The sequence below is a fragment of the Schistocerca cancellata genome, chromosome 3 (assembly GCF_023864275.1).
Source record: "Schistocerca cancellata isolate TAMUIC-IGC-003103 chromosome 3, iqSchCanc2.1, whole genome shotgun sequence".
NCBI lineage: Eukaryota > Metazoa > Arthropoda > Insecta > Orthoptera > Acrididae > Schistocerca > Schistocerca cancellata.
The window spans coordinates 400,456,441-400,474,085 of NC_064628.1; the positions used below are offsets into that span (position 1 = coordinate 400,456,441).

General features: G+C 44.7%; 1 protein-coding gene across 1 annotated transcript in view; it reads left to right on the forward strand.

Moving 5' to 3' along the window:
- LOC126176335 (cGMP-specific 3',5'-cyclic phosphodiesterase) overlaps positions 1-17,645 on the forward strand; it is a gene marked incomplete at its 3' end in the record, with an annotated part of 587,168 nt that overhangs the window by 512,084 nt on the left and 57,439 nt on the right. Inside the window, exons 13-14 of the mRNA XM_049923487.1 lie at positions 6,030-6,135; positions 13,619-13,762. Of these exons, the coding sequence (XP_049779444.1) occupies positions 6,030-6,135; positions 13,619-13,762 (250 nt within the window). The remainder of the gene's footprint in view (positions 1-6,029; positions 6,136-13,618; positions 13,763-17,645) is intronic.

Genomic DNA, 17,645 nt, shown 5'->3' on the forward strand with positions numbered 1-17,645 from the left:
TTTGCTGTCTCTGACAGAATTACAATGTCATCGGCGAACCTCAAAGTTTTTATTTCTTCTCCATGGATTTTAATACCTACTCCGAATTTTTCTATTGTTTCCTTCACTGCTTGCTGAATATACAGATTGAATAACATCGGGGATAGGCTACAACCCTGTCTCACTCCCTTCCCAGCCACTGTTTCCCTTTCATGTCCCTCGACTCTTATAACTGCCATCTGGTTTCTGCACAAATTGTAAATAACCTTTCGCTCCCTGTATTTTACCCTTGCCACCTTCAGAATTTGAAAGAGAGTATTCCAGTCAACATTGCCAAAAGCTTTCTCTAAGTCTACAAATGCTTGAAACGTAGGTTTGCCTTTGCTTGAAACGTAGGTTTGCCTTTCCTTAATCTAGCTTCTAAGATAAGTCGTAGGGTCAGTATTGCCTCACGTGTTCCAATATTTCTACGTAATCCAAACTGATCTTCCTCGAGGTCGGCTTCTACTAGTTTTTCCATTCGTCTGTAAAGAATTCGCGTTAGTATTTTGCAGCTGTGGCTTATTAAACTGATTGTTCGGTAATTTTCACATCTGTCAACACCTGCTTTCTTTGGGATTGGAATTATTATATTCTTCTTGAAGTCTGAGGGTATTTCGCCTGTCTCATACATCTTGCTCACCAGATGATAGAGTTTTGTCAGCACTGGCTCTCCCAGGGCTGTCAGTAGTTCTAATGGAATGTTGTCTATTCCCGGGGCCTTGTTTCGACTCAGGTCTTTCAGTGCTCTGTCAAACTCTTCACGCAGTATCATATCTCCCATTTCATCTTCATCTTATTCAACTTATGTTTTATTTAATTGCTAGACCATCGACACCAATAAGAGTTTGCACAAATATACCGCATTCTCAAAAGTACTTCTACTATCATACTCATTACTTAAAGTCGTTAAGATAATATCTGCAGATTTTATTTAATTGCAAAATTTCTACGTTACATTCGCAATTGCCGAGTGATAGAAACCTTCGACCACTGTTCATATTGTATACTGTACACTCAGCAGTATTTGGTTTGTAATGTGGCAACTACGTATCCCAGCCCCTAGACAACGAAACCAGCCTAAACCTTTAATATTTCAACACTGAGTCAGAGGGTGCGTAGTTGAGGGCCATACCACATCATTTCATTATTTTATTGAATTGAAAGCCCGCAACTGCTGTTCGGTTAACACTCTTTTATGAAAATCTGAAGAGACAGTCATTCGGCTAAGAGTTCTATAATAGTTTGCCGGCCGGAGTGGCCAAGCGGTTCTAGGCGCTTCAGTCTGCAATCGCGCGACCGCTACGGTCGCAGGTTCAAATCCTGCCTCGGGCATGGATGTGTGTGATGTCCTTAGGTTAGTTAGGTTTAAGTAGTTCTAAGTTCTAGGCTACTGATGACCTCCGATGTCAAGTCCCATAGTGCTCAGAGCCATTCAAACCATTTTTCTATAATAGTTTCCACAGTGGCGTAGAAGTAAATACGCAGCTGATAGCTTCCCCCACCTTGTCTGTTAGCTCTTAATACCTGAAAGCTCCTTACTGCACGCAACCCGTAATCTTTTTGTGGGATATCGTTCACGAAAACACCTCGTAAGCAGTTATGATTGAAAAGCCACTTACCTGTCCATTTAATCCAACCCTAAGTATACTGTTTCTATCCTGAACTAAGATGTGTCTTATTTTCAAGCAGATAGGGACTGTCACTAAGAAAGACTGACTGCGATCACTGATAAAACTCACAAACACACTTCAATCACACATAAATAGGTAAAATATACACTAGTATTATTTGTGTAAGTGTTGGTGTAATAATGAATAACTCTGTGTTACTGTTTCATAATGAGGCTGTCTATATGGACAGGCAATGAATCTTTGTTTCTTTCACGAAGCTAGTAAATTTGAGGCGTATTGGCTTATCACTGTTAGCAACATAAATCTGTTAGTATTCAGAATGTTCTTGGTGGAAAACTTAAATTATTAAGCAGCATAATCAACAAACACGTAAATGATCCTTCATTGGAATTAGGTTAATGTCAGCACCAAGGAATGAGTGGTACCCTGCCTTTAAATAATTTTGTCTGTAAACAGTTTTGACTTCAAGCGGCTGTTAACTGATTACAAATGCCTCTATTGATTCACTAGTACTATCTTTAATAACATGATTTCATAATATAAATAGAGCAAAATGATTTAACCTTAGTTCCCAGTGTCATCAATATATTTTTCTTAAGCTATGGCTTTTTAATGACCACTAATTAACAAAGTAATAGAGCATTAGTGTCCTCAGCACGACACATTTTATTATGTGACAACTACGTAAAGTTCTGACATTGAAATGGCCACTAACAACACAAAATTTGAAATTTTAATTAGCAATGTTACTGGACGAGAAAGGTAAATCGAAAACTAACTTGACCTAAGTAACACAACTTAACAAATGTTTGTCTATGGGAGTTTGTTTGTTCTGATGACCAGCACCAATAAAACGTCGTTTAAGAGTCGACGGTGTGATTTCAGAGATGTGCGCTCTGCGGCTTCCTGCCTGAGACGCCAGCCGCAAGATCTCTGGTGGCGACGCACAGTTGTCTCGTTGATCGCTGGTCCGTCAACATACACCGTAATAAACATTTCCTGTTTCTGTAAAGGCAATGGGACTTGGCTAATCGGATTAATTTAATATTAAGAACATAATTTTTCAGAAGCAGCAGTGTACGGTTAGCCGAATGTCAATCCTGACGTGCAGTCCGCCCATTCATTTGCGCACCACTAAAATTAAACTGTTCAGAAGACCGGCCATCACTCAGGTTAAGATACAGTTCTGGGCATATCCAATCAGACCACAGACAGCTCACTGCCCCAAATGACGACAGTCCGTTTGACTCGAAGTACTCAGCTTTCGTAGTTGTTGCAAACACATAGCTCACCATCGCTCCTCAACTGTCTCTTTGTAACATTATTCGGATATATTAATTTTCCTAGGGTTACGCTCGCGGAGGTAAACAAAGAAGGGAGGTGGCACTACAGACTTACGCTGTACATTGTTTTGTAGCCAGAGTGGGTGCGATTTTAAGTAGCCCAAAGCTTAGCAGACTAGTGCTTCGTGTTTATGATTTCCACCGTGTGCGCGCAAGAACGGTTTTAAATAGCTTCAGTTATAGAGCTTACATGAATAACATAGTGTCAGGAAGGGAATTTCGAACGTTTTTCTGTTCTTGAATGCGTATTTGCTCTAGTAATACGACACAGAGTGACGTCACGAGGAAGTGTCACCTCGGTGAACTATGGGAGTATGCACGTGGAACCTAATGTTTTGGGCTAGTTCAGATGGCGGACATCGCTTCAAGTGTGTGATGGCATGCCGCCTCCCCTCTTCTTTTGCCTCCATGGTTACACGTTTCAGAACACTTCCTGCAAAAGTGACATCATTTTGAAGTCAATCGCAGTATCGACGACCGCATGATCCGCTATCGGCTTTGTGACAGAGAAGAATATGAAAGTTATTGCGCCTCGATTCTCTCGCAGATGTGTAAGCGGTCCTCTTAGTTTCCTGCCTAACCACACACACGAATACTGCCACGTCAAAAATGGTTCAAATGGCTCTGAGCACTATGGGACTTAACATCTGAGGTCATCAGTCCATAGAACTTAGAACTACTTAAACCTAACTAACCTAAGGACATCACATACATCCATGCCCGAGGCAGGATTCGAACCTGCGACTGTAGCGGTCGCGCGTTCCAGACTGAAGCGCCTAGTACCGCTCGGCCACACCGGCCGGCTTGCCACGTCATCGGAAATAAAGAGCCCAGTATTTGTGAGAAGAAAGAATCTTAATTTTATAGCACCTCGTTTAAGTCGCAGCATTTGAAGTTGTACTCATAGGTTCCCGCGTAACCACACACTGGGAAATTGCAGCACATTCGTAGACAAACAGGGAAAGCTGTGACAATGACGAATATGAATGTTACTGCTCTTCGTTTCACTCGCAGCAATTTAAATTGTCCTCTTAGTTTCCTGCCTAACCACATACTCGGAAATAGCTAAATATTTATTTCATCTTTCGTTCTCAAATCAGACGGAATGCAAATAGCATCGAACATTGCAGGGCATATTTGTACAACATTCATAAAAATGTCCCAGAATGTGCATATGACGAGATGCGAACCCACGTATATCGACTCCAGAAAGCACGAAGCATTACACTAGCCCCTAGTCGCGTCTCCTGTCTTGGTTATCATAGTCTCTCTTCCGGTCGTCAGTATTGCGTGTGACGTCAAAATGGCGGCACGTTTGCAGGAAGTGTTGTGACATGAGTGTTACCCATTTTCCTAACGGGCTGAAGCTCCTAAAATTACAAAAATTTCAGAAGTGCATCAGTTACAAGCTACTATAGACCTCAGGTTGGTAATAGTCACTTGGAAATACGTCGGTAGGGAGCCAGTAGTATGCCATCACGAAGCAATTTCTGTGTCGTGTCGTCAGTTTGAGGGAGCGGCTATTACTCTAAAGTGGCAGCAGTGCATGAGTTACAAGTGTGGTGTTAATCTCTTGGAGTTACGTCGGCAGGGAGACTGTAGTATGGAATCGCGAAGCAATTTCTGTTTCGCAATTTGAGTGTGCGGTAATTACCAGAAAGACGCAGCTTTACATCGGTTTCAATCTACTAGGGTGCTGAGAGTCGATATCAGTCTTTTAAAGTTACGTTAGCAGGAAGCTGTAGTATGGGCTACGGAATTTCCGTGGAGCATCGTCAGTGAGTGGGTGCAAGGATTACAGTAAATGGACTGCGGTAGATCCATTACAAGCTACTAGATTCCTGATGGCGGCATTACTTTCTTGGAGAGGTGTCGGCAGGGAGTATGCAGTATGCAATCGCCAAAAATTTTCTGTGTTGCATCGTCAGTGTGAGGGTGGGAGGATTACAGTAAATGGGCAGCAGTGCATCGGTTGCAAGTTACTACAGTCCTAATGGTAGGATTAGCCTCTGGGAGAGACGTCGACAAGGAACCTGCAGCATGCAATAGAGAAACAATTGATGTTTCGCATCGTCATAGTGAGGGTGCGAGGATTATAGTAAGCGACCAGTGGGGCATCGGTACAAGCTACTAGAGTCGTGAGGGCTGCATTAGTCACTTGGGGAGACGTCGGCTGGGAGCGTGTAGTAGGCAGTCGCGAAGCTATTTCTGTGTCGCATCCTCCGTTTGTGCGAGGATTACAGTAATCGTCAGTGTGTGGGTACGAGGAATACAGAAAACGGGCAGCGGTACATCGGTTACAAGCTACTCGAGTCCTGAGGGTGGTATTAGGCACCTGGTGATACGACGGAAGGGAGCCTGTAGTAGGGAATTCCAAAGGAATTTCTGTGTCGCATCTTCTATGTGAGGGTGCGAGGATTACTGTAAATTGGTAGTGGTGCACCGGTTGAGAGGTAAGGTCTTACGGGACCAAACTAATAAGTTGATCGGTCCCTAAGGTTACACACTACTCAATCTAACTTAAACTAACTTACGCTAAGAACAACACACACACCCATGTCCGAGGGAGGACTCGAACCTCCGACGGGGGAGAGGGGACGTTGTAGCCGCGCGGACCGTGACAAGGCGCCTCTGACCGCTCGGCTACGACGCGCGGCCCTAAAATTACAAAGAAATTCCATACGCATACCTGGAAATAACACTACATAATAAATAACATTACTGGTTTTACATAATATATTACATTGCATCTGTACACACGAAGTCATTATAATCCAAAAAAATACATAAAAAAATACTTCAGTAATGTTTTACAGAACGCTAAACGATTAGTAGTAGTGGACGTATAATACAATAACGTATGTCAAATAATCACTTTACAAAACGACCATACATTCCAGAATATTGTAACTAATCGCTGTCGGTTGTCACTAAGGAAAAAGTTAAACTTCCACCGCTCACTGCAATTACTGGTACACTGTTTTGTGGCAGCGGATTAGAGCAATCATTGTGACGATGGCGTCGTCTGTTGCAGTTTCAAGTTCAACGACTTCGACCTGACTGACGAAGACACGTGCAGAGCGACGGTGCGGATGTTCCTGGAGTGCAACCTGGTCAAGCAGTTCCACATCCCTTACGACGTGAGTACCCCACATGACGCTGCTGGTTCTTCCCGCCTGTGCCTCTGGCCGACTCTAGACGCGGCTGTCACGCGCTGTTGCCTACTGGACCGAGGTAAGGCGCCACTCACGTTAATTTCCGCGGACAGTGCTGCACTCTTTCGAAAGGTGTAGGAAACGCTTCGGAGCCATACAGGTGACTGTTGTACTGACACACCTGCTCTCTTCTTTAGGTTTCCGAAAATAGTTTTTGCGGTAGCTTGCTGCAGAGTCTAATCAACTTTATTGAGCTACACCGTCACCATTGTGTAAGTTTTTATCATCTGGCAACTGCTAATTAAAGATTGTATTGTATTGTATGTTAACCGGGGACCTAGAAACGACGGAGAGGCTCCGTCCCCACCGAAACGGCAGTGGTCTACAACCCAACGACGACTACCGCAGTGCACTTCACCCCTCGGCCTCCCCACACACCCGGTGACCCCCCCCCCCCCCTCCCCCACAGGGAACGTCTCACACCAGACGAGTTTAACCCCTATGTTTGCGTGGAAGAGTAATGGTGGTGTATGCGTACGTGGAGAACTTGTTTGCGCAGCGATCACCGACATAGTGTAGCTGAAGCGAAATAAGGGGAACCAGCCCTCATCCGCCGAGGCAGATGGAAAACCGCCTAAAAACCATCCACAGACTGGCCAGCTCACCGGACCTCGACACAAGTCCGCCAGGTGGATTCGTACCGGGGGCCAGGCGCTCCTTCCCAATCCGGAAAGCCGTGCATTAGACTGCACGGCTAACCGGACGGGCTCTAATTAAAGATTACTATTTGCGTATTGTGCTCCAGTCGTCACAGGCGTTTAGCTGTGATCGCTTTGTAAGTATCAGTCATCACTTTTTTGCAACTGAAGTCCTAAATCCGTAAGTTTTCTGACCTATAAATCAGTCCCAGGGACAGATTTCGAACCCTTATAATGAATTTCTTGTCATGTATTTCAATTTTTCCTGAGCGCATAGACTTGTCGCGATTGTTGTTGGCAATCAAGCAAACATCTTAGATGTTCCAGCAATCAGACTTTCCACATCTCATTCCTAATAACAAAATGCTCGCGTAAGTCTCTACGAGAAACAAACAAAAGGAGGACCGGGGATGGCAGAAACAGTCGCAATCAAAGGCTAAGAAACATACCATCATCGGAGATAAACGTCACTCTGCACCCCCATCGACAAAATGTTACCACCACTTGACGCTCAGTAGTCTTCTGTAACAACACATCTCACACCATCCACTCCCTTCTTTTCTGAACTTTCCAGAGCTCCCGATTCACTATGAAGCTGTGCTCAAATGTACATCTCATATACACGCATGCTCATAAATTAAGGATAATGCTGATACATGTTGAAACAACGCTCTGGTGGGCGGTTTGCGGGTTTAAATCGCCTCGGGTATGACCATGCGGTACATTTGACCTGCGGTCGTCGCACGGTGGCGCTGGCAACAGTCCACATACACAGAGGTGTGTTGGTGCATGTCAGAGTACGGTGCAGCGAGTAAGATTACATTAGATTAGATTAGATTAATTGTGCAGACGTTTTCAGACTTGCTAATGGTGACACAAAGTGTGATCTCAAGATTATGTCAACGATTCAAGCAGACAGGAAACGTGTCCAGGCACTACAGTACGGGACGTCCACTGTGTACAACACCACAAGAAGACCGATATCTCACCATCAGTGCTCGCAGACGGCCACGGAGTACTGGAGGTAGCCTTGCTCGGGACCTTACCGTAGCCACTGGAACAGTTGTCTCCAGACACACAGTCTATAGACGACTGAACAGACATTTATTCGCCCGGAGACCTGCAAGGTGCATTCCACTGACCCCTGGTCACAGGAGACCCCGTAAAACCTGGTGTCAGCAACACAGTATATAGTCATTGGAACAGTTGTCGCAGGTTATGTTCACGGACGAGTCCAGGTATAGTCTGAACAGTGACTCTCGCCGGGTTTTCATCTGGCGTGAACCAGGAACCAGATACCAGCCCCTTTAATGTCCTTGAAAGGGACCTCTATGGAGGTCGTTGTTTAATGGTGTGGGTTGGTATTATGATTGGTGTACATACACTCCTGCATGTCTTCGACAGAGGAACTGTGACAGGTCAGGTGTATTGAGACGTCATTTTGCACCAGTACGTCTGCCATTTCAGGGGTGTAGTGGGTCCCACATTCCTCCTGATGGATGATAACGGACGGCCCCACCGAGCTGCCATCATGGAGGAGTACCTTGAAACAGAAGCTATCAGGCGAATGGAGTGGCTTGCCTGTTCTCCAGACCTAAATCCCATCGAGCACGTCTAGGATGCTCTCGGTCGACGTATCGCTGCACTTCTTCAAAACCTTACGCCACTTCAGGAGCTCCGACAGGCACTGGTGCAAGAATGGGAGGATATTCCCCAGCACCTGCTCGACCACCTGATCCAGAGTATGCCAACCCGTTGTGCGGCCTGTGTACGTGTGCATGGTGATCATATCCCATATTGATGTCGGGGTACATGCGCAGAAAACCGTGGCGTTTTGTAGCACATGTGTTTCGGGACGGTTTTCTCAACTTACCACCAATGGCGTGAACTTAAAGATCTGTGTCGTGTTTTTTCCCTGTGTGCCTATGCTGTTAGCGCCAGTTTTGTGTAGTGCCATGTTGTGTGGCACCAAATTCTGCAATTATCCTTAATTTAAGAGCATGAGTGTATTTCCTTTTCAAATTAAGACACATGCTTGACATTAGCCGACGACTTTCTGGTGATGAGTGCTCTCATCCGTCATATATTTTACACCCTAAGACAAAAAAAAGATGCACCACTAAGGAATTGTCCTAAGGGTAGGGAAAACGGTAGATGAGATATATATGTACAGACAAACAAATGATTACAATTTCATAAAAATTGGATGATTTATTCAAGAGAAGTTGGTTCACAAATTGAGGAAGTCAACAACGTGTTGGTTCACATCTAGCACTCATGCAAGCAGTTATTCGGCTTTGCATTGAGTGATGTCCTTCTGAGGGATACCGTGCAGAATTTTGTCCAATATGCGCATCAGATTGTCAAAATCTTGAGTTGATTGAAGGGCCCTGCACATAATGCTCCAAACGTGCTCAGTTGGGGAGAGACCCGGTGACCTTGTTGGCCAAAGAAGGACTTGGCAAGCACGAACACAAGCAGTAGAAACGGTCGCCCTGTGCGAACAGGCATTATCTTGCTGAAATGTAAACTCAGGATGGTTTTTCGCTGAATAGTGACAGAACGGGGCGTAGAATATGGTCGATGTACCGCTGTTCTGTAAAGGTGACGTGGATGACAACCAATGGGCTCCTGCTATGGAATGAAATGGCATCCCAGACCATCACTCCTGGTCGCCGGGTCGTACTGCGGGTGACTGTCGAGTCATGTCCCACCTCTGTCCAGTGCGTCTCCAGACACGCCTCCAGCCTGGAATCTCATTGACTGGACTAGAATAGTCTTCAGTGATAAGTTCCACTTTGAAGTGAGGCCCAACGACCAGCGAAGACATGTCTGAAGACACCCCGGACAGCAGTGGGTTACCAACCTGACCACTTGGAGTGACGATCTGGGACGCCATTCCATTTCATTTCTTTTTAGTTGTCATCCGCTGCATCCTTACAGAACAGCGGCACGTAGACGATATTCTACGCCCCGTTTTGTTGCCCCTCATGGCAAGCCATCCTGGGCTTACATTTCTTCGTGCTTGTCAAACCATATCTCAGCCGGCAATGTCGCCGAATCTCTACCCAATTAAGAACGTTTGGAGCATTATGGGTAGCGACCTCCAAGCTGCTCAGGATTATCTGATGTCCCAATTGGACATAATTTTTCACGATACCCTTCAGGAGGACATCCAACAACTCTTACAGTCAATGCCTACTCGAATACTGTCTGAGTAAGGGCCAGAGGTGCACCAGCGCTTTACTCACTTTCTGAATTCATGAATCTCTTTTTCGTGATTAAATCATTCTATTTTTATGAAATTTTAATCATTTGTTTGTCTGTACATGTAAATCATGTCTACCCATTGCCGTATCATTCGAATAATTCCTTCGTGGTGCACTGGGTTTTGTGTGTGTGTGTGTGTGTGTGTGTGTGTGTGTGTGTGTGTGTGTGTGTATGTAGTTTTCTTCCGAGGTATAGAAATCATTTCGGTTTGTTTACTAGATGGTCCTCAATTTCAATGTCAAGTTTGTGGCTATTTTTTCTATTGTCCATTACCTTCCCCTTCCTTTGCCTTACTTTGTCAGCATTTTATGCTCAGTAGGCCGTTCGTTCCATTCAACTAATCCTGTAATTCCTCCTTACTTTCACAGAGGACAGAGTACCGAGTCAGTACAGAAATTCGCAGCGTCGGCGGTGCTGGTTTTTTCCTTTTTTTGTTGTAAATCCTATAAAGCCATTTTATAGCAGAACTCAATGGCACATTCATGATAAACCGCTCGTACGTCGTCAATGGGGTCATCTATTTCGATTAAACTTGTCACAGTATAGGAACACAGTTCTGATCCTAAGAAGCAGTCGTTCGGCAATACCCCATGGCAGATAGATACACGAACAAATACTAGCCACTCATGTTTAGTTACCATCATACAGTTGGTAAACAATGAGCAAAACAGAATACTGTATTTTGTTGTCGTAAGGTATTAAAACTGCCACATACCTCATGCAACTTACTTACTGATCAAAATTGAATTCTGGAACAGGAGTCGAACTCCGAAAGTTTGCTTTTCTAGGTCAGTACACTTTCGCTACTGACAAGGGAACATCCCCATCGCACCCCCCTCAGATTTAGTTATAAGTTGGCACAATGGATAGGCCTTGAAAAACTGAACACAGATCAATCGAGAAAACAGGAAGAAGTTGTGTGGAACTATGTAAAAATAAGCAAAATATACAAACTGGGTCGTCCATGCGTAAGATAGGCAATATTAAGGGCAATGTGAGGTGAGGAGCGCCGTGGTCCCGTGGTTGTCCATGCATAAGATAGGCAATATTAAGGGCAATGTTAGGCGAGGAGCGCCATGGTCCCGTGGTTAGCGTGAACAGCTGCGGAATGAGAGGTCCTTGGTTCAAATCTGCCCTCCACTGAAAATTTTGCTTTCTTTATTTTCGCAAAGTTATGATCTGTCCGTTCGTTCATTGACGTCTCTGTTCACTGTAATAAGTTTAGTGTCTGTGTTTTGCGACCGCACTGCAAAACCATGTGATTAGTTGACGAAAGAACGTGCCTCTCCAATGGGAACCGAAAACATTTGATCGCAAGGTCATAGGTCAACCAATTCCTCCACAGGAAAACACGTCTGATATTTTGTATATGACACTGGTGACAGCATGTGCGTCACATGACAGGAATATGTTGTCGACCCACCTAACTAGTACACTTGGCGAATGGGTGAAAAGTTTCTTCTACCTTGCCCAATTTAGGTTTTCTTGTGGATGTAATAATCACTCCAAAAAAAGTGATGAAAACATAAGAGTTTTTCACATAACTGAAAATAAAAAGTTAAAATTTTCGGTCGAGGGAAAATTTGAACCAAGGACCTCTCGTTCCGCAGCTGTTCACGCTAACCACAGGACCACGGAGCTCCTCACCTCACATTGCCCTTAATATTGCCTATCTTACGCATGGACTACTCAGTTTGTATATTTTGCTTATTTTTTCATAGTTCCACACAACTTCTTCCTATTTTCTCGATTGATCTGTGTTCAGTTTTTCAAGGCCTATCCACTGTGCCAACTTATAACTAAATCTGAGGGGGGTGCGATGGGGATGTTCCCTTGTGAGCTACCAAAGCACGACTCACGACCGACCCACACAGATTTACTTCCGCCGGAACCTCATCCGCTACCTTCCAAACTTCACGCATGTCTCCCGCATAGCCTGACAAACTAGACTCCTGGAAGAAATGGCTTAGTGACAGTCTAGGGGTCGCTTCTTTCAAGAGTGCTACTTCCGCAAGGTATGCTGGAGAATTCCTATGGAGTTTAGTAAGTAGGCGAACAGGTGCTGACAAACTGAAGCTGTAGCCACCAATCGTGGTCCACGTCTCGATAGCTCAGTCGATAAAGCACTTACCAGCGAAAAGCAAATGTTCCAGGTTCGACTCAGGTTCCAGAATTCTGTTTTAATCTTCCAGGAAGTGTGAAAACATTGCCAATTCCACTACAAATTGTAAGATTCATTCTGTAAGTCTATTTCTTGGACGTTTCTATTCTAATTATGAAGAAAGTACAGTTTAAATACCAGAAAAATTAATGACCACCTCATTTTAAAATGTCACCTGTAATAGCAAACGTCATATTTTCTGTCTAACGAGTACTTATCGAATATTAAAAGTTGATGAAGAATATATTCTACGATTTTTTGACCGTGTGCTGTCCCATAAACACTACAGCTGCTTTTAACGCTTGATGCTCTTGTCGTTATTCAGGTTAATAAATTTAACTTTGATGTCAACTGCTCTTTCACGCCGGAACCTACGTCAAAATCACAAGTGTATCGAACTTCGATTTTCAGTAAATAATTCCGTTGCCTGTATCTCATGCATTTCTTGTATATCCCCAGGCTCACCTCATTAGAGAAAGAATAAGGTAAAAAAGATTGTTTTCTACGATCACTTTCAGAATTCGTCGTAAAATTCAGTTACTGATCCACTATGTTACTCAGGCAACCAGCGATGCTGCTTAAACAAACATTCAGCAAACCCTCATTGCCTTCTATACTAGGAGTCACACTTGAAAATAGCGTTTTTCAACATTAGTACTACGTAAGATTAATTCCTAGAAAACTGGACAGCGTACTTTGTCATTAACATATAGTTTGTAGCTCTTCGCTATCCTCTAAACGGGTACACGTCATTCCCCAGAAAACACTTTAACTTGGTTTATTCTCGCTAACGATATACAGACGTTTGCCTTGTAATTAAGTGTCTTAACTCGTACCATAAATGTGAACTTTTGGGCGTTGCCAAGAGGGCACTAAATACATTTTCAAACATAGACAAGGCATTTGTTATTCATTCACTTATTTCACTGTAAGATCATGACTGCCGCAGGAGCCATGGTACGGCTCCAGGCTTCTTGCTTGTAGCCGTGGAGGGCAATCGACCATTTGGGCCTTTATCCGGTGACGTGGTAAGCCTGAGCCTCGGCAAGTATAGCCCTCACTGCTCGCCAGATTTCCGCGATGTTAAAGCGACAAGTAAAAATAAAGAAACACTTCGTAGTTTCCTGTAGACAAAAATAGTATTATAGTGAACTTATCAGATCAGCTATATTCTGTACCACGCATCGTACAGCCGGCAGAGTTCAAAGTGATAGCGCGCAACTTGTGTTTCGCTGCACCTCGAACCTAAGCTTGCAATGCTTTTACTCTTGTAAAATCACGAATGTCCGACAGCAGTTACTGTGGGCAGCCGCTGAAGCAGTGGACGTGTGTGCCGCAGGTGCTGTGCCGGTGGATCCTGAGCGTGAAGAAGAACTACCGGCCCGTCAAGTACCACAACTGGAGGCACGCCCTCAACGTGGCGCAGACCATGTTCGCGATGCTCAAGACGGGCAAGATGGAGCGCTTCATGACCGACCTCGAGGTGAGTGGCCGCTGCGGCTGCGGCTGCGGCTGCCAACCGCCGACTGCCTGCCCTGTCCACCTGGTGGCTCTGCAGAGAACTACGTCTCTACCGGCACACTCCCGAACAGCGTGGAGGAGGCGTGAACATCAAAATATTTCCGTCTCAGCACTGATTTCTCTCGTCTTATCGCTGTGGTCATTCCTATCCATATTAGTGGGACACTACAAAATATGGTGGCATTCGGAGGAAAAAGTTATTGATTGAAATATTGGGAAATGTTTCACCTTAATAGGCAAAAATACTTTCTAGATCTACATCATCTACATCTACATGGATACTCTGCAAATCACATTTAAGTGCCTGGCAGAGGGTTCATCGAACACGCCATGCTCTTCGCCCTGCCTATCGTATCCGTCTCCCCTCCCCCACACGGCTCCTGTACGACCTTATTCCGTTCCCCCACCTCCTCCTTTTCCTCGAACGGATACCGATCCTCTACAACTCCCGCAAACTCGATCCTCCTCACTCGCTGGTCTCTCCCATCCTCTCCCACCCCCGTCCGCTGCCGCGCCTGTATTTCCACGTCCCACCTGCTCTCCATCTCTCCACTCTCCGTACCCTCTCCCAAGATGGCTTCCGCCAGCTCCCCCTCCCTGATGATGCCCACCTCCCCTCCATCTACCCCTCCTACCAGCTTTGATCTTCCCTCCCTCTTCCTGTGTTTGTTCCTATGGGTACCCTCTCTCCCTTCTCTCCCCTTTCTCACCCTCCTCCCTCTCTCCCCCCTCCTCCCCCGGGCTTCCCCTACCCCCCTTACCTTCATTCCTCCCACCATCCCCTCTGCCATTGGCATCCCTGCTCTCCCCTCTCCCACCCCCACCACCTTCCTCCCCTCTTGGCAGTTCCCCTGGACTCGCACACGCTAAGTAGACATTCGCGCGTCGGAGATCATCGCCATCAGTTGGTGTGCCATCGTGTTTAGTGTTTAGTGTTCTTCGCCGTCACGCTCCTTCGTTCACCTGTGTGCCCGCAGCTCGTGGTCGTGCGGTAGCGTTCTCGCTTCCCGCGCCCGGGTTCCCGGGTTCGATTCCCGGCAGGGTCAGGGATTTTCTCTGCCTCGTGATGGCTCGGTGTTGTGTGATGTCCTTAGGTTAGTTAGGTTTAAGTAGTTCTAAGTTCTAGGGGACTGATGACCATAGATGTTAAGTCCCATAGTGCTCAGAGCCATTTGAACCATTTGTTCACCTGTGCCATCGAAGTCGTCAGTGTTTTTGCGCCGTGCCGACAGTTTTTAGTGATTTTTTTTTTTTCGTCGAGTGTGAACGGCTTCGTGTTCTTTGTTTCTGTGTCAACGGTATTTTTGCCCACCGCTTTGTATTGTATCTTCTGTGTCTCCTTTGCATTTTCATTGTACAACTTGAGGCTGAAGAGCAGCGTAATATGCTGCTGCCAGCCCACCTTATGTAAGGTGTTAAAATAACAATAAAGGGAAAAAAAGGTTCATCACACCACCTTCACAATTCTCTATTATTCAAATCTCGCATAACGCACAGAAGGAATGAACACCTATTTCTTTCCGTACGACCTCTGATTTCCCTTATTTTATCGTGGTGATCGTATCTCCCTATGAAGGTCGGTATCAACAAAATATTTTCGCATTTGGAGGATAAAGTTGGTGATTGGAATTTCGTGAGAAGATTCCGTCGCAACGAAAAACGCCTTTCTCTTAATGATGTCCATCCCAAATCCTGTATCATTTCTGTGACACTCTGTCCCATATTTCACAATAATACAAAATGTGAAGCCCTTCTTTGAACTTTTCCGATGTACTCCATCAATCCTATCAGGTAAGGATCCCACACCGCACAGCAGTATTCTAAAAGAGGAAGGACAAGCATAGTTGAGGCAGTCTCCTTAGTAGATCTGTTACATTTTCTAAGTGTCCTGCTAATAAAACGCAGTCTTTGGTTAGCCTTCCCCACAACATTTTCTATGTGTTCCTCCCAATTTAAGTTGTTCGTAATTGTATTACTAGGTATTTAGCTGAATTTACGACTTTTAGATTAGACTGATTTATCGTGTAACCGAAGTTTAACGAATTCCTGTTAGCACTCACGTGGATGACCTCACACTTCTCGTTATTTAGGGTCAACTGCCAATTTTCCCACCATTCAGATACCTTTTCTAAATCGTTTTGTAGTTTGTTTTGATCTTCTGATGGCTTTATTGGTCGATAAACGACAGCGTCATCTGCAAACAACCTAAGATGGCTGCTCAGATTGTCTCCCAAATCGTTTATATAGATAAGGAACAGCAAATGGCCTATAACACTACCTTTGGGAACACCAGAAACCACTTCTGTTTTACTCGATGACTTTCCGTCAATTACTAAGAACTGTGACCTCTCTGACAGGAAATCACAAGTCCAGTCACATAACTGAGATGATATTCCATAAGCTCGCAATTTCACTACGAGCCGCTTGTATGGTTCAGTGTCAAAAGCCTTGCGGAAATCCAGAAATATGGAATCGATCTGAAATCCCTTGTCAATAGCACTCAACACTTCATGTGAATAAAGAGCTAGTTGTGTTTCACAAGAATGATGTTTTTTAAACCCATGTTGACTGTGTGTCAATAAACCGTTGTCTTTAAGATAATTCATAATGTTTGAACACAATATATGTTCCAAAATCCTGCTGCATATCGATGTTAACGTTATGGCCCTGTAATTTAGTGGATTACTCCTACTACGTTTCTTGAATATTGGTGTGACCTGTGCAACTTTTCAGTCTTTGGCTACGGATCTTTCGTCGAACGAACGGTTGTATATGATTGTTAAGTATGGAGCTAATGCATCGGCATACTCCGAGAGAAACCTAATTGGTATACAGTCTGGACCAGAAGACTTGCTTTTATTAAGTGATTCAAGTTGCTTCACCACTCCGAGGATATTTACTTCTACGTTACTCATGTTTGCAGCTGTTCTCGATTCGAATTCTGGAATATTTACTTCGTCTTCTTTTGTGAAGACATTTCGAAGGCTGTGTTTAGTAACTCTGCTTTGGCAGCACTGTCTTCGATAGTATCTACATTGCTATCGCGCAGAGAAGGCATTGACTGTTTGTTGCCGCTAACATACTTCACATACGACCAGAATCTCTTAGGATTTTCTGCCATGTTTCGAGACAAAGTTTCGTTGTGGAAGCTGTTGTAAGCATCTCGCATTGAAGTCCATGCTAAATTTCTAACTTCTGTAAAAGATTGCCAATCTTTGGGATTTTGAGTCTGTTTAAATTTGGCATGTTTGTTTCGTTGTTTCTACAACAGTGTTCCAACCCGTTTTGTGTACCAATGTGTTAATGTTTAAATGTGTGTGAGTTCCTAAGGTTCAAAATGGCTCTGAGCACTATGGGACTTAACTTCTGAGGTCATCAGTCCCCTAGAACTTAGAACTACTTAAACCTAACCAACCTAAGGACATCACACACATCCATGCCCGAGGAAGGATTCGAACCTGCGACCGTAGCGGTCGCGCGGTTCCAGACTGAAGCGCCTAGAACCGCTCAGCCACCTCGGCCGGCAGTTCCTAAGGGACCAAACTGCTGAGACCATCGGTCCCTAGACTTACACACTACTTAATCTAACTTATGCTGAGGACAACACACACCCATGCCCGAGGGAGGACTCGAACCTCCAGTGGGACGGGCCGCGCAATTCCTGACCAGGCCCCTTTAAGCAAGCGGCCACTCCGCGCGGCCTTTGTTAATGATTGCCGTCCTAAATCGCTTATCATACCCTAAAACTCTGTCTTCTGTTTTGTGATAACATAAAATCAGAAAACCCTTCTTTGTTTTTTTTTCTTTTCTTATGCTGATCCAACCCACTAATGATCCCATATCGT